Raw genomic sequence first — 17,612 nt, 5'->3', positions numbered from 1 at the left:
AAATGAACTTAATATAGAAGCTTTAACAGCAGTGGTTGTAGTAATTTTGCAATGACTAAAATGTAAATAGTGTTAATGTCGTATTATTGGCTAGGTATTTTTTTTCCAGGATAGTTTATCATAAATTAGGAAGAATATCTATTAGCAAAAAGTGAGGTGTAAGAACAACTTTGGAAAATTAGTAGTTCAGAGCAATAGAAATAATGGAATGTTTTGATCACCAGCTTTCCTATTGTGTTTTAGGTTCTGAACCTCTTCCTGGCCTTACTCTTGAGTTCATTCAGTTCTGACAATCTTGCCGCCACTGATGATGATAATGAAATGAATAATCTCCAGATTGCTGTGGGAAGGATGCAGAAAGGAATCGATTTTGTTAAAAGAAAAATACGTGAATTTATTCAGAAAGCCTTTGTTAGAAAGCAGAAAGCTTTAGATGAAATTAAACCTCTTGAAGATCTAAATAACAAAAAAGACAGCTGTATTTCCAACCATACCACTATAGAAATAGGCAAAGACCTCAATTATCTCAAAGATGGCAATGGAACTACCAGTGGCATAGGCAGCAGTGTAGAAAAATATGTCGTGGATGAAAGTGATTACATGTCCTTCATTAACAACCCCAGCCTCACTGTGACTGTACCAATTGCTGTCGGAGAGTCTGACTTTGAAAATTTAAATACTGAAGAATTCAGCAGCGAGTCAGATATGGAAGAAAGCAAAGAGGTAGGAATTTCTACATAAGAAGATATTTTGGTATTATGTTTGCTTTAAACAATCCAGACTTTTAAAAATTATTTTCTTTCTATAAAAAATAGGAAATACCTATCGATACAATTTCTGTGGCAAAACTGGTGATAGATTAATTGACAATATAAAAGTATATAGCTAAACAAAATATAGTTAACATTCTTTCCAGTAGTCACCATTTTGAGTTGCTGATAATATTCAGGTTAATATGAATTTTTTAAAAGATTTTAAATAATTTTTGATTTGTGAAAAATGCCTCAGTTTATCCACTTTCTTCCTTATAATCTTCCCACAATGGTATTTTATTGCATATATTAGAAAAATGCTTGGTGAGGGGCAGTTCCAATCCTCATTTTGCTACATTCTTTGCTTTTATGGAATAACATGAAATGTGATTTTATTTAGTTTTCACAGGCATATATTTAATGGAAGTATCATTGGGATCTTGGCTTGATATTTACTTGTAGTTTCATGTTTCCAGAAGTAAACAGTGTTTTGAAGGAAGTGAAGGTAGTGATGAAGAATCAGGTTGAAAATATTTTTAACCCTACTGAGCACAGTGCATGCTGTCTAAATGTAAAATTCTAAATTTTCCAATTCTTTGATTTACTAGATGAGTATAAATACCAGGACATTTTCTTGGTTTATTTATAGATTACTAAGCACAGAGTTGGGAATAAAGAGAAGGAATTTAAACCCTTAATGTTTGTTTACACAAAAATGAAGCCAGAATTCCCAGCAATTAACACTTGCATGAACAAATAAAAATAACAACCAAAAACAAAGATTTATTCTTTGTTGTTGTTTGAATTGATTGGCAAGACACAGAAAGACCTCTATTATTATTCTCATCCTAAGAATGATGATTTGGGAGAGTCGGACACTGAAGGATGTAATTTAAGTAGTGAAACAGTGTCACAAAAATTAGGGATCAGTTAATAAAATTAAAAGCAAAAATATATTTCTAAGAAAGGACCCTTAGATTGTTTAATCAGTTTTACTGTATTTATCCTATATAATTATGGGAAAAGATGCTATTTCTGTTTGTTCTTTCTGTAAGATAGTATTGCTAATTCAGTGATTAGGTGGAAGTAGGTATTGAACATTAACTTCAGAGAAAGTTTAAATACAGTTACTAAAAGTAGCATTTAGGTAGCAAGACCATAGGTACTAGTCTCACAAAATAACAATGAGATTCAAGGGGGGAATTTAAAAAGCTTTATAGCCCAGAGCAAATAATTGCTGTAATTAGTTGAACTCAAATGTACACTAATAAGCTGAATAATATCTTAATATCTAGTTAATTAAATTTGGATAAGTGTGTTTGGCTGGGCTATGCTGAAATGGTGGGGCCTAATGTTTTGTATTATAAGTTTCTAGAAACTAAGGGTTAGTCACTCAGTGTCTGACTCTTTGCAACCCCATGGACTTGCCTGCCAGGCTCCTCTGTCCCTGAAATTATCTAGGCAAGAATCCTGTAGTGGGTAGCCATTCCCTTCTCCAGGGGATCTTCCCCACCCAGGGGTGCAACCCAGGTCTCCTACATTGCATGCAGCTTCTTTACCATCTGAGCCATGAGGGAAGCCCAGACACTAAAGTCAGCATTTTACCTGATAGTAAATATCTCCTTTAGAGTAAGGGAGGCCAATTTTTACTTTTATGTATGTTTAAGTTAGCTCAGCTGGCAAAGAATCCACCTGCAATGGAAGAGGCCCCAGTTCAATTTCTGGGTCGGGAAGATCCCCTGGAGAAGGGATAGGCTACTCACTCCAGTATGCTTGGGCTTCCCTGGTGGTTCAGAAGATAAAGAATCCACCTGCTGTGTGGGAGACCTGGATTCAATCCCTTGGTTGGGAAGATTCCCTGGAGGAGGGCATGGCAACCCACTCCAGTATTCTTGCCTGAAGAATCCCCATGGACAGAGGAGCCTGGTGGGCTACAGTCCATGGGGTCGCAGAGTTGGATATGACTGAGCAACTAGGCACAGCACAGCACATGTTTAACTTATGGTGTTAACTAAAAATTAATAATGAAGAATCAAATGTTGACTTCACCAGTCCATTTAAACCTTTGGCTAAGTTTGAGTATCTTTTGAGGAAGGATAACTTGACATTCACCATTCTTAATTTTCAGAAATTTTAAAACCTCAAACTTCTCCAAAAGAGCATGTATTTTGCCTCATCTCAAACCATTGTGTTTCACATTAGAGAAATATCTAGTAAGGTGGGGCTTATAGTAGGAAAAATCAAAACTCTCTTCTCAGTTTCTCTTGTAAACATTAGACTTTTTCATGTGTTTTCCATTTGAGTTAGGTATTCCAAAATAACACATGTGAAGTCACTACTTCAGAATTGGAGGTAGAGAGCTGATCTGCCAGTTGAAGGTAGAATTATTTTGTTGTTTTAGCTGTGTAGTCCTTTTAATGCTTGTGTAGAGATTGCTACTTGTGTTTTAAAATTTATTATTTGGTAAAATTTTCAATTATGGCTTTATGTAAAACTTCTTAAATATAAACTCATAAACAAATAAAGGATTAGAGCAATAGTCTAGGAAGGGCCTATGTTCAAGTTACAATCTTCTGGCATTTTGGTAACTCTATACTAGGAAACAAAAGAGAACTGAAATAAGTATCCAAGAATTGCAAGTATTCCCACCTGAGATATCTTTTTAGGGTTCTGCCTTCAAGTTAGTTTTGTCTGGTCATTTTCTTAATTGGTAGGGTTGGATTGTGGTATTAAATATCACATGTGAAGTATTAACAAATGGAATAAGATATTCATACTAAGTGATATTCTTTCTAACTGATATAAAATAGTAAAGGGAAAAAATGCAGCACATTTTAATTTTTGGAATGCCTATAATGAATCCCTTCTTATAAGGCAGACTAACCAAGTGGACACAGAGGTCATTGAGGTGTTTGAACTAAATCCTCTTCTATTTTACCTTTGCCAAATTTGTGTGATTCTTTGACAGCTTTCTGTAGATTCTCTATAGAGTATATCATTTTAAATTCATATGGTAATTGTATGCTTTAACTCAAGTTACTTTGACCGTATGTAATGTCATTCCTTTCATGCTTTTGATTTCCAATGCTTGATTTCTTTTATAGAGTTTTAATAATTTAAGCCATGCTTGAATGATTATTTTTCAGAGTAAAATTTACTAGTGCAATATGGTGACCTTCACTGCTTACCGTTCTTACTTCTCACAGGGGTAAAAGCAAGCTGGAGCCATCAAGAATGCAGCTCTGGTGTTTTTTAACCAGCCAGAGACTCCTGCCACCACTTTTACCCAGGTTACCTAAGCAAATTGTACATGTATAAATATTAGTTTCTAAATGAATTTTGACTGGCCTGCATGTTACTCAGCTACATTCCTTGCCCATCCATTGGCAGTAAAATAAAAACATGCACAGCTGCTCTTATGCTGAGTCATAAAGCATGGTCAGGCAAGTCTGGCAACCCTAACTTTTTAAATATTAAGGTAGCTGCTAATTTTCTGACATAGATTTTTATAGAAATTACATTCAGTGAAAAATAAAAGTGCATGCGTTTATAGATTATTTAATTCCATTTAACATTACAGAGTTTTGAACATGCTAAGGGTCTAAAGGAGAAATATAAGGTACTCTTTGAAAAGCTCTTACAGGATGCTTTCACTCCTCTGTCCTTTTCTTAAGTAATTGAAGCCCTTATGAGTGTACTTTGTTGGTAATTTGTTGTTCAGTGTCATATTAAATTTTTCTGAAGGGTAATCTGCAAGTTAGAGCAATCCCTTATTCATGTGCAAACTTTCTAAGGGATGTTTTAATGTGAGAATAATGCAAATGGAATGTTATGTTTTTGCTTCCAGCAGCACTGGTACAATTTTTATCTGCTTCATTTCAGAGAAAATGGTATTGCTCTATTTAGCACTTGACCAAGAGTATTTTGCCTTTAGAATACAAGTCTCCTGGAGAATCTGTTGATATTTACCCCTAAAACTCCTGAGAGTAAAAGAAAAGGAAATGAATTTCTTTTGTACACCAAAAAGGAAAGATAGGAAGGAAAGAAGGAAGGAAGAAAAAGAAACAAACAGAAATGTTATAGATGGTATATGCACTCTGAAAAAAGATCTGATATCTACTTTCTTCATTGTATTGCTTTTTTTGTCTCTCTTTTATTTCATCTAGAACTTCTGGGAAACTTTCTCTTAAAGAATATTATTTAAATATATCATGCAACACAAACTCATATAGAAAGAAAACCAATGTGAACTCTATTCCTTTCATACTTATTAAATAAAGGGACCTACTAGTCATTCACCTAAGGCAGTGAGTGTAACACCATTCTATAGGCTCCATTTAGCAGAACTTTCATTTCCTGATATTTAAATCACAGTTTTCTCCTAAAATATGTCAGCCAAATTGCTCAACCCAATTTAATTTCTTTCGAGGAATGTTAATTAAATGCTTTGTAATTTAGATGCAGCTTCCTCTCCTTCTGCCATTAAAAGCATAAAACAACCCTAACATAAGCACATTCGGCTCTTTGGGTGGAGCAATGATCACGGATGTGGGGGAGCATTTTTAAAATATTTCAGAACAAAATATTAAGTCACTGGCACTCTACATTAATGAAAGATAATGCCCTATATACTAGAGGAATGAGGCCAATATCAGTAATCATATAAATTAAGACCCCAAATAAAACAGATACCCATATACACAGTAACTAGAGAGAATTATTTTTTCCTGTTATGCATTAATTCTTCAGAAAAGGATGAAATTTGACTCCTTAAGATAATAGCTTCTTTTTCCTAGTTTCTTAGAGGTAAGATTAGTTTTCTTATTCTCTGAGTTATTATTGTTGTTTAGTTGCTAAGTCATGTACAACTCTTTTGTGACCCCATGGAATGTAGCCCACCAGGCTCTTCTGTCCGTGGGATTTCCCAGGCAAGAATACTGGAGTGTGCTGCCATTTCCTTCTCCAGGGGATCTTCCCAACCCAGGGATCGAACCCTAGTTTCCCGCACTGGCAGGCAGATTCTTTCCCACTGGCCCACCAGAGAAGCCCTGATGTGGCAGTATACTAAATTCTAGTACAAGGAATAGGAGAGGAGGGCAGGCTGTGTAGAGAAGGTTTGGGTAAGCAGTGGTAGAATGGTTTCAGTAAAAACCCATCTATAAATTTATCCTGGAAAACGCATAAATCTTCAAGGGAAAGTTTTCCAGTGGGATAGTGATTAAAGGAGTTTTTTAAAAGCTCTGAATAGCCTTAATGTAAGCAAAAAAAATTGACCAAACATGAGTCTTTGGGACTTAAGGGTTATTTTTGCCATCCCAAGAAAGATATTTAAAACTTTGCTATTTATGGATTACAGAATTTTGTAACATGTCTGATATAAAGACAAAAGTGATTATCTGAATAATGTAATATGATGATAATAACAGTTTTGAATTTGCTTTTCCTTACTAAGAAGAATAATTCCTTCCTATTATTAATGTGTCACTTTGGCCTATCCCATAGGAACCGTAACCATCACTTTCATTACTTTGATATTAAGATTTTTCACATAAAATAACGTAGAATTCCTTAAGTACAGACTAGAACTAGGATCCACATGGATCAAAGAATTGTTATTCTTGGTGACCAAAATAGATATGGAATACTTGATTTAATCTATATTTTAATTATCTCCCTTTAAAAAAAAATCCCAATTTCTTTTATTGACTAGGATTAGCACATACCTTTTGTCCAAATTATATACTTTATTTATTGATTATTTTTTTAAAAATATCTTAACTTCATAATAAGAAAAAAGTGTACCTTTGAAAAACTTAATAGAAAATGATGTTTTCTGTCCCTTTTCTGTGTTATGTTTTAAAAAATGCTTCTACTTTCTGAGAGAAGGACTATGAGTTTGGCAGATGTCTGATAATAGTTTGTCAATGATGTGGAAAGTAAAAGTTGGAAGTTTAGTGTTTAAAAATAAGAAATAAAATATTGTATCTTGATATTTATTTATTAGATCACTAAGCAAAATACAATTCTGCCCTGCTTAACTCCTATGATTATGATGACCCAGCACTTTGAGGAACCTGGCAGACTTTCAGTAGTAAGAACCCTGTAATATGAAATTTTCACTTAAATTAAAAAAAGTTCAGCTAATATTTCATCTGAAAATAAATGATTGCCAATGCCAGGTATAGCAAATAATTCTTTATGTGTGTTTAATTTCTTGACTATCCTGACATTGGGGGATATCCATATTTAAGGTTTGAGTAGGGAAGGGCTGTACTAACAGTATCATTCAGTTCACTTGTCTTTCAATAAATAAGCATAGATTATAATAAGGGAACCTAAACATCTAAATTTTACCAAAGCAAAGAAGAATTGGTTTTATTTCTAACTGGTTAATTTTTTGCTCTCTTACTCATGTGGCATTTTGCCATAAATGATGCCTACATTGGAAACTTTATAGAGAAGCTTTATCTGAAAGTTATTCTTTTAAGTACATAAGTACTAATAATTCCATATAAATGATGTACATTTGACAGTTTAATTGGTGAATTTGTACTGTAGTTAGAATTAATCATGATTATGACCTTATCGGAAGCTGAAAAGTTTTATATTCTTAATTTGACTCATTTGGATTTTATAGACTCTTTATGCCTTTTAACTGTTTTAGTTAACACATTTTATAATATTATGATATTTGCCTCATGTGATTTTAAGAAATTCATTGAACTGATGTTGTCAGGAAAGGTTTTATAAATCAGAATTTTTTGCCTGCAGCTAAAGATTGTTATTTAAAGTAAGCTTTTTAATGAAATGTCCCAATGCATATTTAGCTTTATATCAATACATATAAGAATATGACTATAACAAGCTACTACTAAGTTCATGGTCATGACACCTGGGAATCAACAGTATCCCAAGCACTATCTTGAACCGACAATGTTTAGTTACACATCATATCTACTAAATGTTTGAAATTTGATAAAGATTGGCTTAACTCATGAATCATCAAATAGTTTTCTAGGGAATCCTAACAAAGTGGGATACAGAAGACCTTGAATCCAGCTACTAACTTCAGTATGCCTTTTGACAAGATAATGAAAGCCACATTTCTTTCTCTAACTAGACACTGGATTGGTTAATGTTGAGGATTACTGTGTACCCTAGCTTTTTAATTTGTAGACCAAGTAAAGGTATTCAAGTAATACAGGTAACAGGTAGCTCCTATGCTATTCCACTTGAGGAGGAAGATGGAGAAGGATAAGATTTCCTTGGAGAGACTCCATTCACTGCTGGGATTGTACATCCATGTACATAGCGTAGAAAGAGGAAAAACATTGTCAAAACGAGTTAGTGTTAGTTTGCCTGACTCCAGAATTAAAGTACAGTTTATTTATTTAATAGCTTATTTTATAGTTTCATCTTAGGTTTGATTAATTGGAAGCCTGATGTTTAGACAGCACTTCTGGTTCTAAAGGTCATTGGTCATTACTTACGCAAGTTAGAATCTGGAAGAGATTTGTGTTTCTCTGTACTAATGTGAGAATGTTAGGTGTATTCCCTTGAATATGAACTTAAAAGATAGGAGGTGTTAGAAGTAGTTAGTAGTAGAATGAAAGAGTTCCTGAATTGGGCATCCATTCATTTATTCAATGAACATCTATTAAGCACAAACATTAGTGATAGTTCCTAGGGATACAGAGATGGCAAAGCATGATCTTTGCTTTGGAGAGTTAAGTCTGGTGAGATATATATTCTAGAAACACAAAACTTTTATGTTGCACCTTTAAAAAATAATCTGACCTCTATACAAATATCTGACTTCAATTAGAAAGATATCTATTAATTCAGTGTCGGTACTAAGACACCACACTAAATGAAAGGTATTGTAGTTGATGTTACAGAGATCATCTGAAACTTTTGAATATTTTAAACCAAGATTCCACGGAATGCTGTCTGGTGACTTCTGCTAGTCACTATCAAGGACTAGCCTTCCTTCTGTTACGAAGAAGCTCATTCATTCATTCATTTTTAATTTTTTAAATTAATTTTAATTGGAAAATAATTACAATATTGTGATGATTTTTGCCATATATCAACATGAGTCGGCCACTGGTATGCCTTTTTCCTACTATCCTGAACCTCTCTCCCACCTTCTCTGAAGAATATTTAGAGAGTACCTGAGCTGTATATACCTGGCACTGCTGAAAGTTCTGATGCAGCCATTCACCAGTATGGGGTGCCCTGAAAATGGGTCATCAAGGAAATTCTCTAGGGAATCCTGGCAAAGTGGGGTATAGCAAACCTAGAATCATCCCCTAACCCCTAACCAACCCGTAATTAAAGTGTGATCCTTTTTCCTAGTGTTTTCCATTTCTTGTTTGGGCTGTTTATAGTTAGATTAGATATAACTAAGCTTCACTTATTCTGATTATCTATGTCATGTTTCAATATCCAGTAAATAATATGATCAATATTTCAGGTCCCAAATACTGCAACATCTTCATGTAAATAAGATTAATAGGATAATTTAGCTATAAAGGATAGGAAATTAGAAAAAGTCATGTAATATTTCATCTAAGAATACTGTATATTCAAATTATAAAAACAAAGATATTATAATTCAGTATGTGTTCAGTGTGATATAATTGGTAGTTAGAAAAGAAATCAATAAACTTCAAGTGCCTTTTAATATGTAATCCTTAATTTTAAATGGTTTGGTTGAATTTAAAAATAATCCTGAACTAGTTATAATGGAGGAGACATATGATATTTATGCTTCTATCAGTGGTATTGTTAAATTACACACAAAAGTATTTTCTGTTATATCTATAGTGTGTATAAATATTTTTACTTTATCAGCACCATTATGCCAAGGAAATATTTTATATAAAGAAAATTATTTTCAGAAAATAAAGGAACCAGCTTCTTAGGGAAGTCCATAGAATCCTTACCCCAAATATAAATAAAGTGTTTCTAGTACTGACTACAACATCTATTTTATAATGGGTTCAACATACTTCAATGTGCATTATACCATGTGCTTACCTCATCCCCTTTATAAAGTAGCTCCTATCAGCTCAGCCATTTCCTAATGTTATACACTAATAGTAATAACATTGTAACAGGTCCGAGAATGCTGTGGCCCAAACTACTCTGATTCCATGTGGCACTCATACCTGGCCCTGTGTCGTTCTGCAGCATTTTAAGACCGGGTTAAATACTGGATCCCTTCATTTATGCTGATCCCATGAACGACCTGACTTGGCTAAAGTTTGTTGCATTTCAAGATTTAAAACAACCTCTTTCTATTATATTTTTCTTTCGGTGGTATTTGATTTAACTCAAAGGAAAACAAAACAACCAAAGATTCATTTCTGCCTTTATTGACTGGAGAGGTAAGAGTGCCAGAGTAACAAGTAGTTTCCAAATGCACAATGAAACACAGGAGTGCATTGGCCAAAGAGAATGCAAGCAATCAGCTCTTGCTATAAAGCTAACAATGTGCTGCTCTTTTCAGAATTAGAAAATTAGAGAATATGTTTAATAACAACCAGTGGTATATGTTTTCATGTCAATGAAAAGTGGATGAATTTAGACTTTGCTATTTATGTGCGTTTGATCAAATCTTTTCTGCATTTGACATGAAAATACACTTGTGCAGCTTCTGTTGGTTGGGTCACAATTTTAGAATAAAACCAACTAAACTGCTTCAGAAAAGCAAGATCACAGCCTACCATATGACTCTGGCAGCTTATGTAAGCTCTGCATGATTGTATTTCAGAATCTCTCTATATACAGGAGCTTAATCAAAGATTATTTAAGTTGTTAGCACCACATTTTTAAAGGAAAAAAAATACTGTGGTGCTGTATCTAATCTTGTGACCCCCCACCTCTACCAAAGCGGACTGGCATTATGTCTAAGATATTCTTAAATTACAGATCAAGGAAATGAATACAGAAGACTTAAGGGCACACCTTTGGAATTTTTATATTATAGATTAAAGAAACTATTTTAAAAGCTTTTCTGTGGAATTGATTTTCAGAAGCTAAATGCAACTAGTTCCTCTGAAGGCAGCACAGTCGATATAGGAGCTCCCGCTGAGGGGGAACAACCTGAAGCTGAGCCTGAAGAATCTCTGGAGCCTGAAGCCTGTTTTACGGAAGGTGAGAAGCATAGCATGTACGCTCTTAGACCTCTCTGATCTAGCCATCTCTTCCTTCCCTCCGTGGTTCGTTCTAATCCTCTATAGGTATCCAGCAACTGTACATTTACGTGTTGGTTGGTTGCTTTTTCTATATCAAAGCATAGATGATTTTTGAAAAATGAAGATTTAATTTATGGCATCAGATGCAGTTTTCTGTTTTTGTGAATCCTCTTCTACTGTAAGAAATGCTGCTAACTATCTCGGTTTTTTGGTGGCCTTGTTGAATCTTTGATAGGCAAGAAAACCAATCATACATATCTCTCTCTACCTTTAAAAAATAAAAGAAAAAAATTTAAGTTGAAGGAGTAATTTATTGTTTACTGTTTTGTCAGGTTATAATGGTATGAATTGATTAATTTACATTTAAAACTGTCCATGAACACTTTGCCATTTGATACTGGAACACATTCTTAAATAAATGTGGTTATATTATTAAAAAGGAACTGTCCATGAATAACAATTACCTGTATCTGTCAAGGTCAAATATATATTATTAGTTCTAAATGATACTAGATAATCAATAATGAAATATCAAAATATACTGAGTGATACAGTATGGGGCACCATGTCACTGGAGTAATACTAACAGGATTTTGTGAAGAAAGCTAGAATTATGTTATTTGAGGTGTGGATCAGTTATCTCTGGAACAATAATGTGTATCAAACCACTCAAAACATATCATATAACAAAAAATGTATCTTTGCTCACAAGCCCATGGCTGGCAAGATGATTTTGGTGATCCTGGTTGGGATTAGTCATAGGGCTGAGGTCTTAGATGAGACAACTGCCTGACTCCGCTCCATCCACACACTGGCCCAGGCTTGTTCTCATGGTGAAAGCAAAGGAGTGAGAGAGGAAGCCTAAATGCTGAGCACTTGTCAATCCTCCACTTACATCAGGTTTTCTCAGTTTTGTTCACCAAAGTGAAAGTGCCAATCCAGATTCAATGTGGGAGTAGAGTACAAACAAAGAGGCATAAAATACTAGTGCAATAGCACAGACCATGACAAATCTCTCGTGTAGGTACAGAACTGTTTCGCTAAAACCCTAGGGATCACTTCATCCTTAACTCATTTTTTGGTTAGTATCTATTTAATAATTCACCCTATGTCTTAGCCCCTAATTCAATATCATATAATAAATGCTTAAACAAAAGTTTATTTTAATAATGATGGTAGTAATGCTATTTAATTACAACTAATTCTAGAAGTGTTCCCTTCATTTTCATTTCATTTAAGAACATTAAAGCTGTTTAATTTGAACTTTAAGCTAATTTTTAAAATATGTGATTATGCAAGTGTCAAAATTGATGTCAATAGATTTAAGAGTTTTGCAGATGAGTAGGTTGCACACACCTATTGCTTTTGGACTTGAATGCATTAGAGAAAACAAATATTTATGTATTCATTGTCAATTTTTAAATTATTTCAGAGGAAGAGATATTTTTTCAGCGTGTTATGAGGGAAGCCACTTTTTTCTACTCTTTCCTCCAAAATTCTGCACATATTTCATTGAAGTTAGTTGATTTTGAAAAAAATTACTTTACAAAACATTCAAGAGGTTAGATATACCACAAAAATAATTTATGTAGCATTAGTTGTTATTCTTTCCCAATTAGCTTATTTTTAGGGTCACAATATATTAATAATAATATTTATGGTAATATCAACATTTGTTTTTTGTGAAGTTAAAAAACATTTCAGTATGAAGCATAACCAACCATAACATTATAGAACACAATAATAAAAAATACTTTGACACTCACCAACCAACGAGAAGACAATGGCAACCCACTCTAGTACTCTTTCCTGGAAAATCCCATGGATGGAGGCAGCTGGTAGGCTGCAGTCCGTAGGGTCACTAAGGGTTTGACACGACTGAGCAACTTCACTTTCACTTTTCACTTTGCTGCATTGGAGAAGGAAATGGCAAACCACGCAAGTGTTTTTGCCTGGAGAATCCCAAGGACGGGGGAGCCTGGTGGGCTCCCATCTATGGTGTTGCACAGAGTCGGACACAACTGAAGCAACTTAGCAGCAGCAGCACCACCAACCAACTTTACCAATTTGAATATTTTTGTTGTATTTGCTTCAGGTTTTTTGTTTAAGAATAAATCAGATACAGATTTGACCCCTTTTGTACCCTTTCCTTATTTCTTCCTTTGCTTCCCTCTCAGAAGTGAACCAATGTCCCAAATTTGGCATTTATCCTTCCCACTAACATTGGTCTTTTTATATTGAACAGTATTTTTTCATCTCATATCCTCTTTAGGAGAAAAAAAAACTAATTTCAGTTCCATCTAGTTCATTACAACAAATATTTTCAAGGCATGTTACTCTTCTTAATCCTTTGGGAGACAGAAATGTGAAAAAGATCACCCTCAAAGAAACAAGAAATATATGCTATTTATTTATTACTTGAGAAACTAATAATATTTAAGAGGACTTCATTACATTTTCATGAAACAAAGTATGTGATCTGGCTGACATTATAAAGTAGCATCTGATAATTATCTGTGCATTAAAATACTATGCTTCTTCAAAATGAGGTTTCCATCTTTCTGTTCATTGAACAAGATACCTCTGTCAGAGTTAAACCTCTATATCAGGAATCTTCTCTTTCTCACACCCCAGCGCCCCCATATACATGTGCTGCCAGGTCCTGTCAACTTAGGAGACTCTTTTGGCCCTGACCATTGTCACCACCATTACCCTTGTTTTCACCTTCTTTCATGTTACATTGGCTGAATCTTCTAGGCTCCTGACTACTTGTCCATCTTTTGTCTTCTAGCCATCTGATGCCTTGTACAGGCATAGATCATTCTGAATCAATATTCTTATCAGGTGAATCTTTATAACCCCCAAATAAACCCTTCAGTGTTCTCCCCATTAGATAGCACACAAAATCTAAGTTCTCTAACTGAATCTTTCAGGTCCTTTTCAGATTGGCTGTAGCTGTCTTTTCTGGTGGTAATTCCCAATTTTCTGCTTCATACAGTTTCCAAACTTCCCTGCCATTGCTTCTCCATTCCTTTTCAGCTCTATGTACTAGACCTGATTCCAACACATCCTTCAAAGTTTAACCCCCAATCCACTTCTGTACAGCTCAGTATTAGGAGTTAACCTGCTAGTAAACTCTAACAAGATTTTTCTTTCTATAACGATGATATCTATGGACAAATCTTCCCTGCTTGAAATGCACACTGTTTTTAGAGAGACACTGTGTTTTGCATATTCTAGTATTATAATTGTCCAGTATAATTCCTTGAATAAACAGGTATGCAAAAAATATTTGTTGAGAAGCCTTTGATCTAGTGGACCACAAAAGTGTTTGTTACATTATTGCTGATAATGGCTGGAGGTGCAGAAACATACATATTCAATAATAATAGGATCTTTATATCAATTCTTGTTTATCTCTGGTTATCTTATTTAGAGAAGTATTGTGAAACTTTCCAAAATTCTATTTACTTGTGACTAAAAGGGAAATGTTTACATTGTATCATTAAGTGAACTAATTGGAAATCACATATAAAGTTCAAATATGAGTGGAATTATAGGATAGGGATAGGATGGAAATACTAACCTTTGGTGATTTCTTTCTTTCTCTTCTTCTGTACTGAGGTTTTATAATGTAATACATTGTACTATACTATTAGACCATTATACTAGCCCCATAAGCACTAAAAAATAGTTTTTGGATGAATGATTTTAAAATGTATAGATGATTTCTATGTCTACAAGTGAAAGCCATCTTAAAAAATAAACTTATTTATAATGTATCAAGTAATAATGTAGGTGAATCTCCCACCCACACAAATATGCATAATCAAAGAGTGATATTTTTTCTTCATTTGCTTTGACATATTTTAGACTGTGTGCGGAAGTTTAAGTGTTGTCAGATAAGCATAGAAGAAGGCAAAGGGAAACTCTGGTGGAACTTGAGAAAAACTTGCTATAAGATAGTGGAGCATAACTGGTTCGAAACCTTCATTGTCTTCATGATTCTGGTCAGCAGTGGGGCACTGGTAGGTAACATGATCTGCTCCTTTACTTTTACCTGAAACCCTTTAGCTTTCCCCTCAATCAACCTCCTATTGCACGTTTTCACAAGAAGGTGTTTGTGAAGATGGGAGATATTGTATGATATTTTTAGCACAGTGTGAGAGGCTGGCTAAGTAGCAACTTTTATTGTTCTGCTGTAGGCCTCAGATTGAATCAAATTTAGATCAGTATGATTTTTTGTGAATATTTAAAGAACAACCCTTCTAACTTTTAGTCATCAGAACCAGTTCCTATTAAGAATCAATATGTAGACAGGGTATGGGATTATCAGCTAAATATCAATCTGCTTAACATAAGCTCCTGGAAAAGGCAATGGCACCCCACTCCAGTACTCTTGCCTGGAAAATCCCATGGACAGAGGAGCCTGGTGGGCTGCAGTCCATGGGGTCGCTAAGAGTCGGACACGACTGAGCGACTTCACTTTCACTTTTTGTTTTTCTGTATTGGAGAAGGAAATGGCAACCCACTCCAGTGTTCTTGCCTGGAGAATCCCAGGGACGGGGGAGCCTGGTGGGCTGCCATCTATGGGGTCGCACAGAGTCGGACACAACTGAAGCGACTTAGCAGCAACAGCAGCAGCGGCAACATAAGCTCCATTGCTGTGTTCCTGCCCGTTCACTAGTGCCATCCACATTGAAGGGTAAATAGATTAAATTACCCACAAGTAGCAAAGTGAGATCATTACAGACTTATTTTATATCTGATTTCGCTCAACAGAATGGTCAAAAAACCAACAAAAATAAAAACCAATTTCTCCTTTTTCCTTGATCCAGATCACCAAGTCCTGATAGTTTTTCCTGTACAGGGATTGAGTTATTAATACACAAATGTTTTTTTCATTCCAGAAGACCCAGGGACTCCTGCAAATGAGTTCCCTTGCCCTTTCCAAAGAGCTCTGCAGAATAGTGGCAAAGGGAGGTTCCCGACAACTATATTCATGCTCAGACTGAGCTAGAGAAATAGAGAAAGCAAAAGACTAGTCCTTACCCCTTCCCCAAGCTAAGGGGACTCCTTATCTTACATTTTCATCACTAACTGGGTTTAGGGTTACAGTTTTAGGGTTACAGTCAAGCAACTCTGCACTGAGCAAAGCATATATGCTCGCAGATGATTTTGTGCCTCCTATTGTAGACAGAAGCAGCTGACAGTGTCTCAAAAATTTTAAGCTCTGATGGGATATCCTGATACCAAAATTTAAAGATTATTTGAATTAATTTGTTGACTGAAATGCCCAGTTAAGAGTCACTTGCATATAGATAGCTGTAGAGCAAAATGCAGCTCTGGGAAGCATGAAGTCTTCCAGCTTTAGGCACCTGAAAAGATGCTTGCAAGCATGATATTTTCTAATAACATACCAGTTAGAGACAGTTTATGACAATGAAATTCAGTGGAGTTTTTTCATTTACAGGCCTTTGAAGATATATATATTGAACAGCGAAAAACCATTAAGACCATGTTAGAATATGCTGACAAAGTTTTCACTTATATATTTATCCTGGAAATGCTTCTCAAGTGGGTTGCATATGGCTTTCAAGTGTATTTTACCAATGCCTGGTGCTGGCTAGATTTCCTGATCGTCGATGTGAGTATTCTGCATGTTCTTGTTTCATTTCACTGGCATGTGAATGGTAACTTCTAGTCCTCGCTTGGTGTCTGGCACATAGTAGGTACTCAGTACGACTGCAAGACCCCAAATATAAATGATGGGTCCCATCTTCCCAATAAGAAAATGCCCCAAAACATTTTTTGCCAGAGTTTCACAGACAAAATAGTTAAATTAATATTTAAAATCCCGTTACACAAAGCAATATATAAATGTAGAAGTTTTGCTTTATCACTCTCACATATAACTGTATTTAAATTCTTCACGGGCGTCTTTGATGTTAGCATTTTTGTCATCTCCAGAACCTGTTGCAAAGTGTGTCCCACAGGTGGATTAGTAATTACAAAGGAATATGAAAGTCCAAGTAGCAAGAGACACTTCTTGATTTGTATGATTGTAGAAACAGATTAGCTATGGGCCAATTACTTAAGAGTTTTATGAAACTATATTGGTGTTGAAAATAATATATTAATAAATGCAGTGCCAGAAAGTAAGAGGCTTTAAAAAGTATGAATGTGAGTTTATTCCCTTACTTCTGAGGGAAATTTTTGAAGAAGATCTTAATCACACAAAATTTTTTAAATAAATTTTATTTAATTTTGAAGATGTATTTCTTAAATGCCTTTAAATTAATAGTTAATTTTATCTAGAAATTTAAGGCCTTTTGTCTAGGAGAAAACTAGGAGAGCCAGAGGGAACAAGGGCCAGGAAACCTGGAGAGAAGGGATAGAATGATACTCAGATTAATTAAGAAGAAAGACACTGAAATTTTTAGGAAAGAAAAATGTGTGCTTTAAGTACTGAACTTTAAGATAATATTCTGTTGATTATAATAACTCCTTGGTAATTAAAGAAATATTATGATATATAAAATTTACATATACTAGAAAAAGAGAAAAATGGACTCTTTCATGGAGAAAGTTTTTATAGTTGTAGTTGAAAAAAATTCAACTTAATTTAGTAGGAGCTTTCTAGTCACCAAACAGAAAA

General features: G+C 34.7%; 1 protein-coding gene across 1 annotated transcript in view; it reads left to right on the top strand.

Annotated features, from left to right (window-relative positions):
• LOC138432777 (sodium channel protein type 2 subunit alpha) overlaps positions 1-17,612 on the top strand; it is an 89,345-nt gene that overhangs the window by 50,740 nt on the left and 20,993 nt on the right. Inside the window, exons 17-20 of the mRNA XM_069574304.1 lie at positions 244-723; positions 10,793-10,913; positions 14,828-14,982; positions 16,428-16,601. Coding sequence (XP_069430405.1) covers positions 244-723; positions 10,793-10,913; positions 14,828-14,982; positions 16,428-16,601 — 930 coding nt within the window. The remainder of the gene's footprint in view (positions 1-243; positions 724-10,792; positions 10,914-14,827; positions 14,983-16,427; positions 16,602-17,612) is intronic.

This window comes from Ovis canadensis, chromosome 2 (genome assembly GCF_042477335.2).
Source record: "Ovis canadensis isolate MfBH-ARS-UI-01 breed Bighorn chromosome 2, ARS-UI_OviCan_v2, whole genome shotgun sequence".
Lineage (NCBI taxonomy): Eukaryota > Metazoa > Chordata > Mammalia > Artiodactyla > Bovidae > Ovis > Ovis canadensis.
Note: the sequence above shows the minus strand (reverse complement) of the source record. Positions and strands in the feature narration are given on the sequence as shown.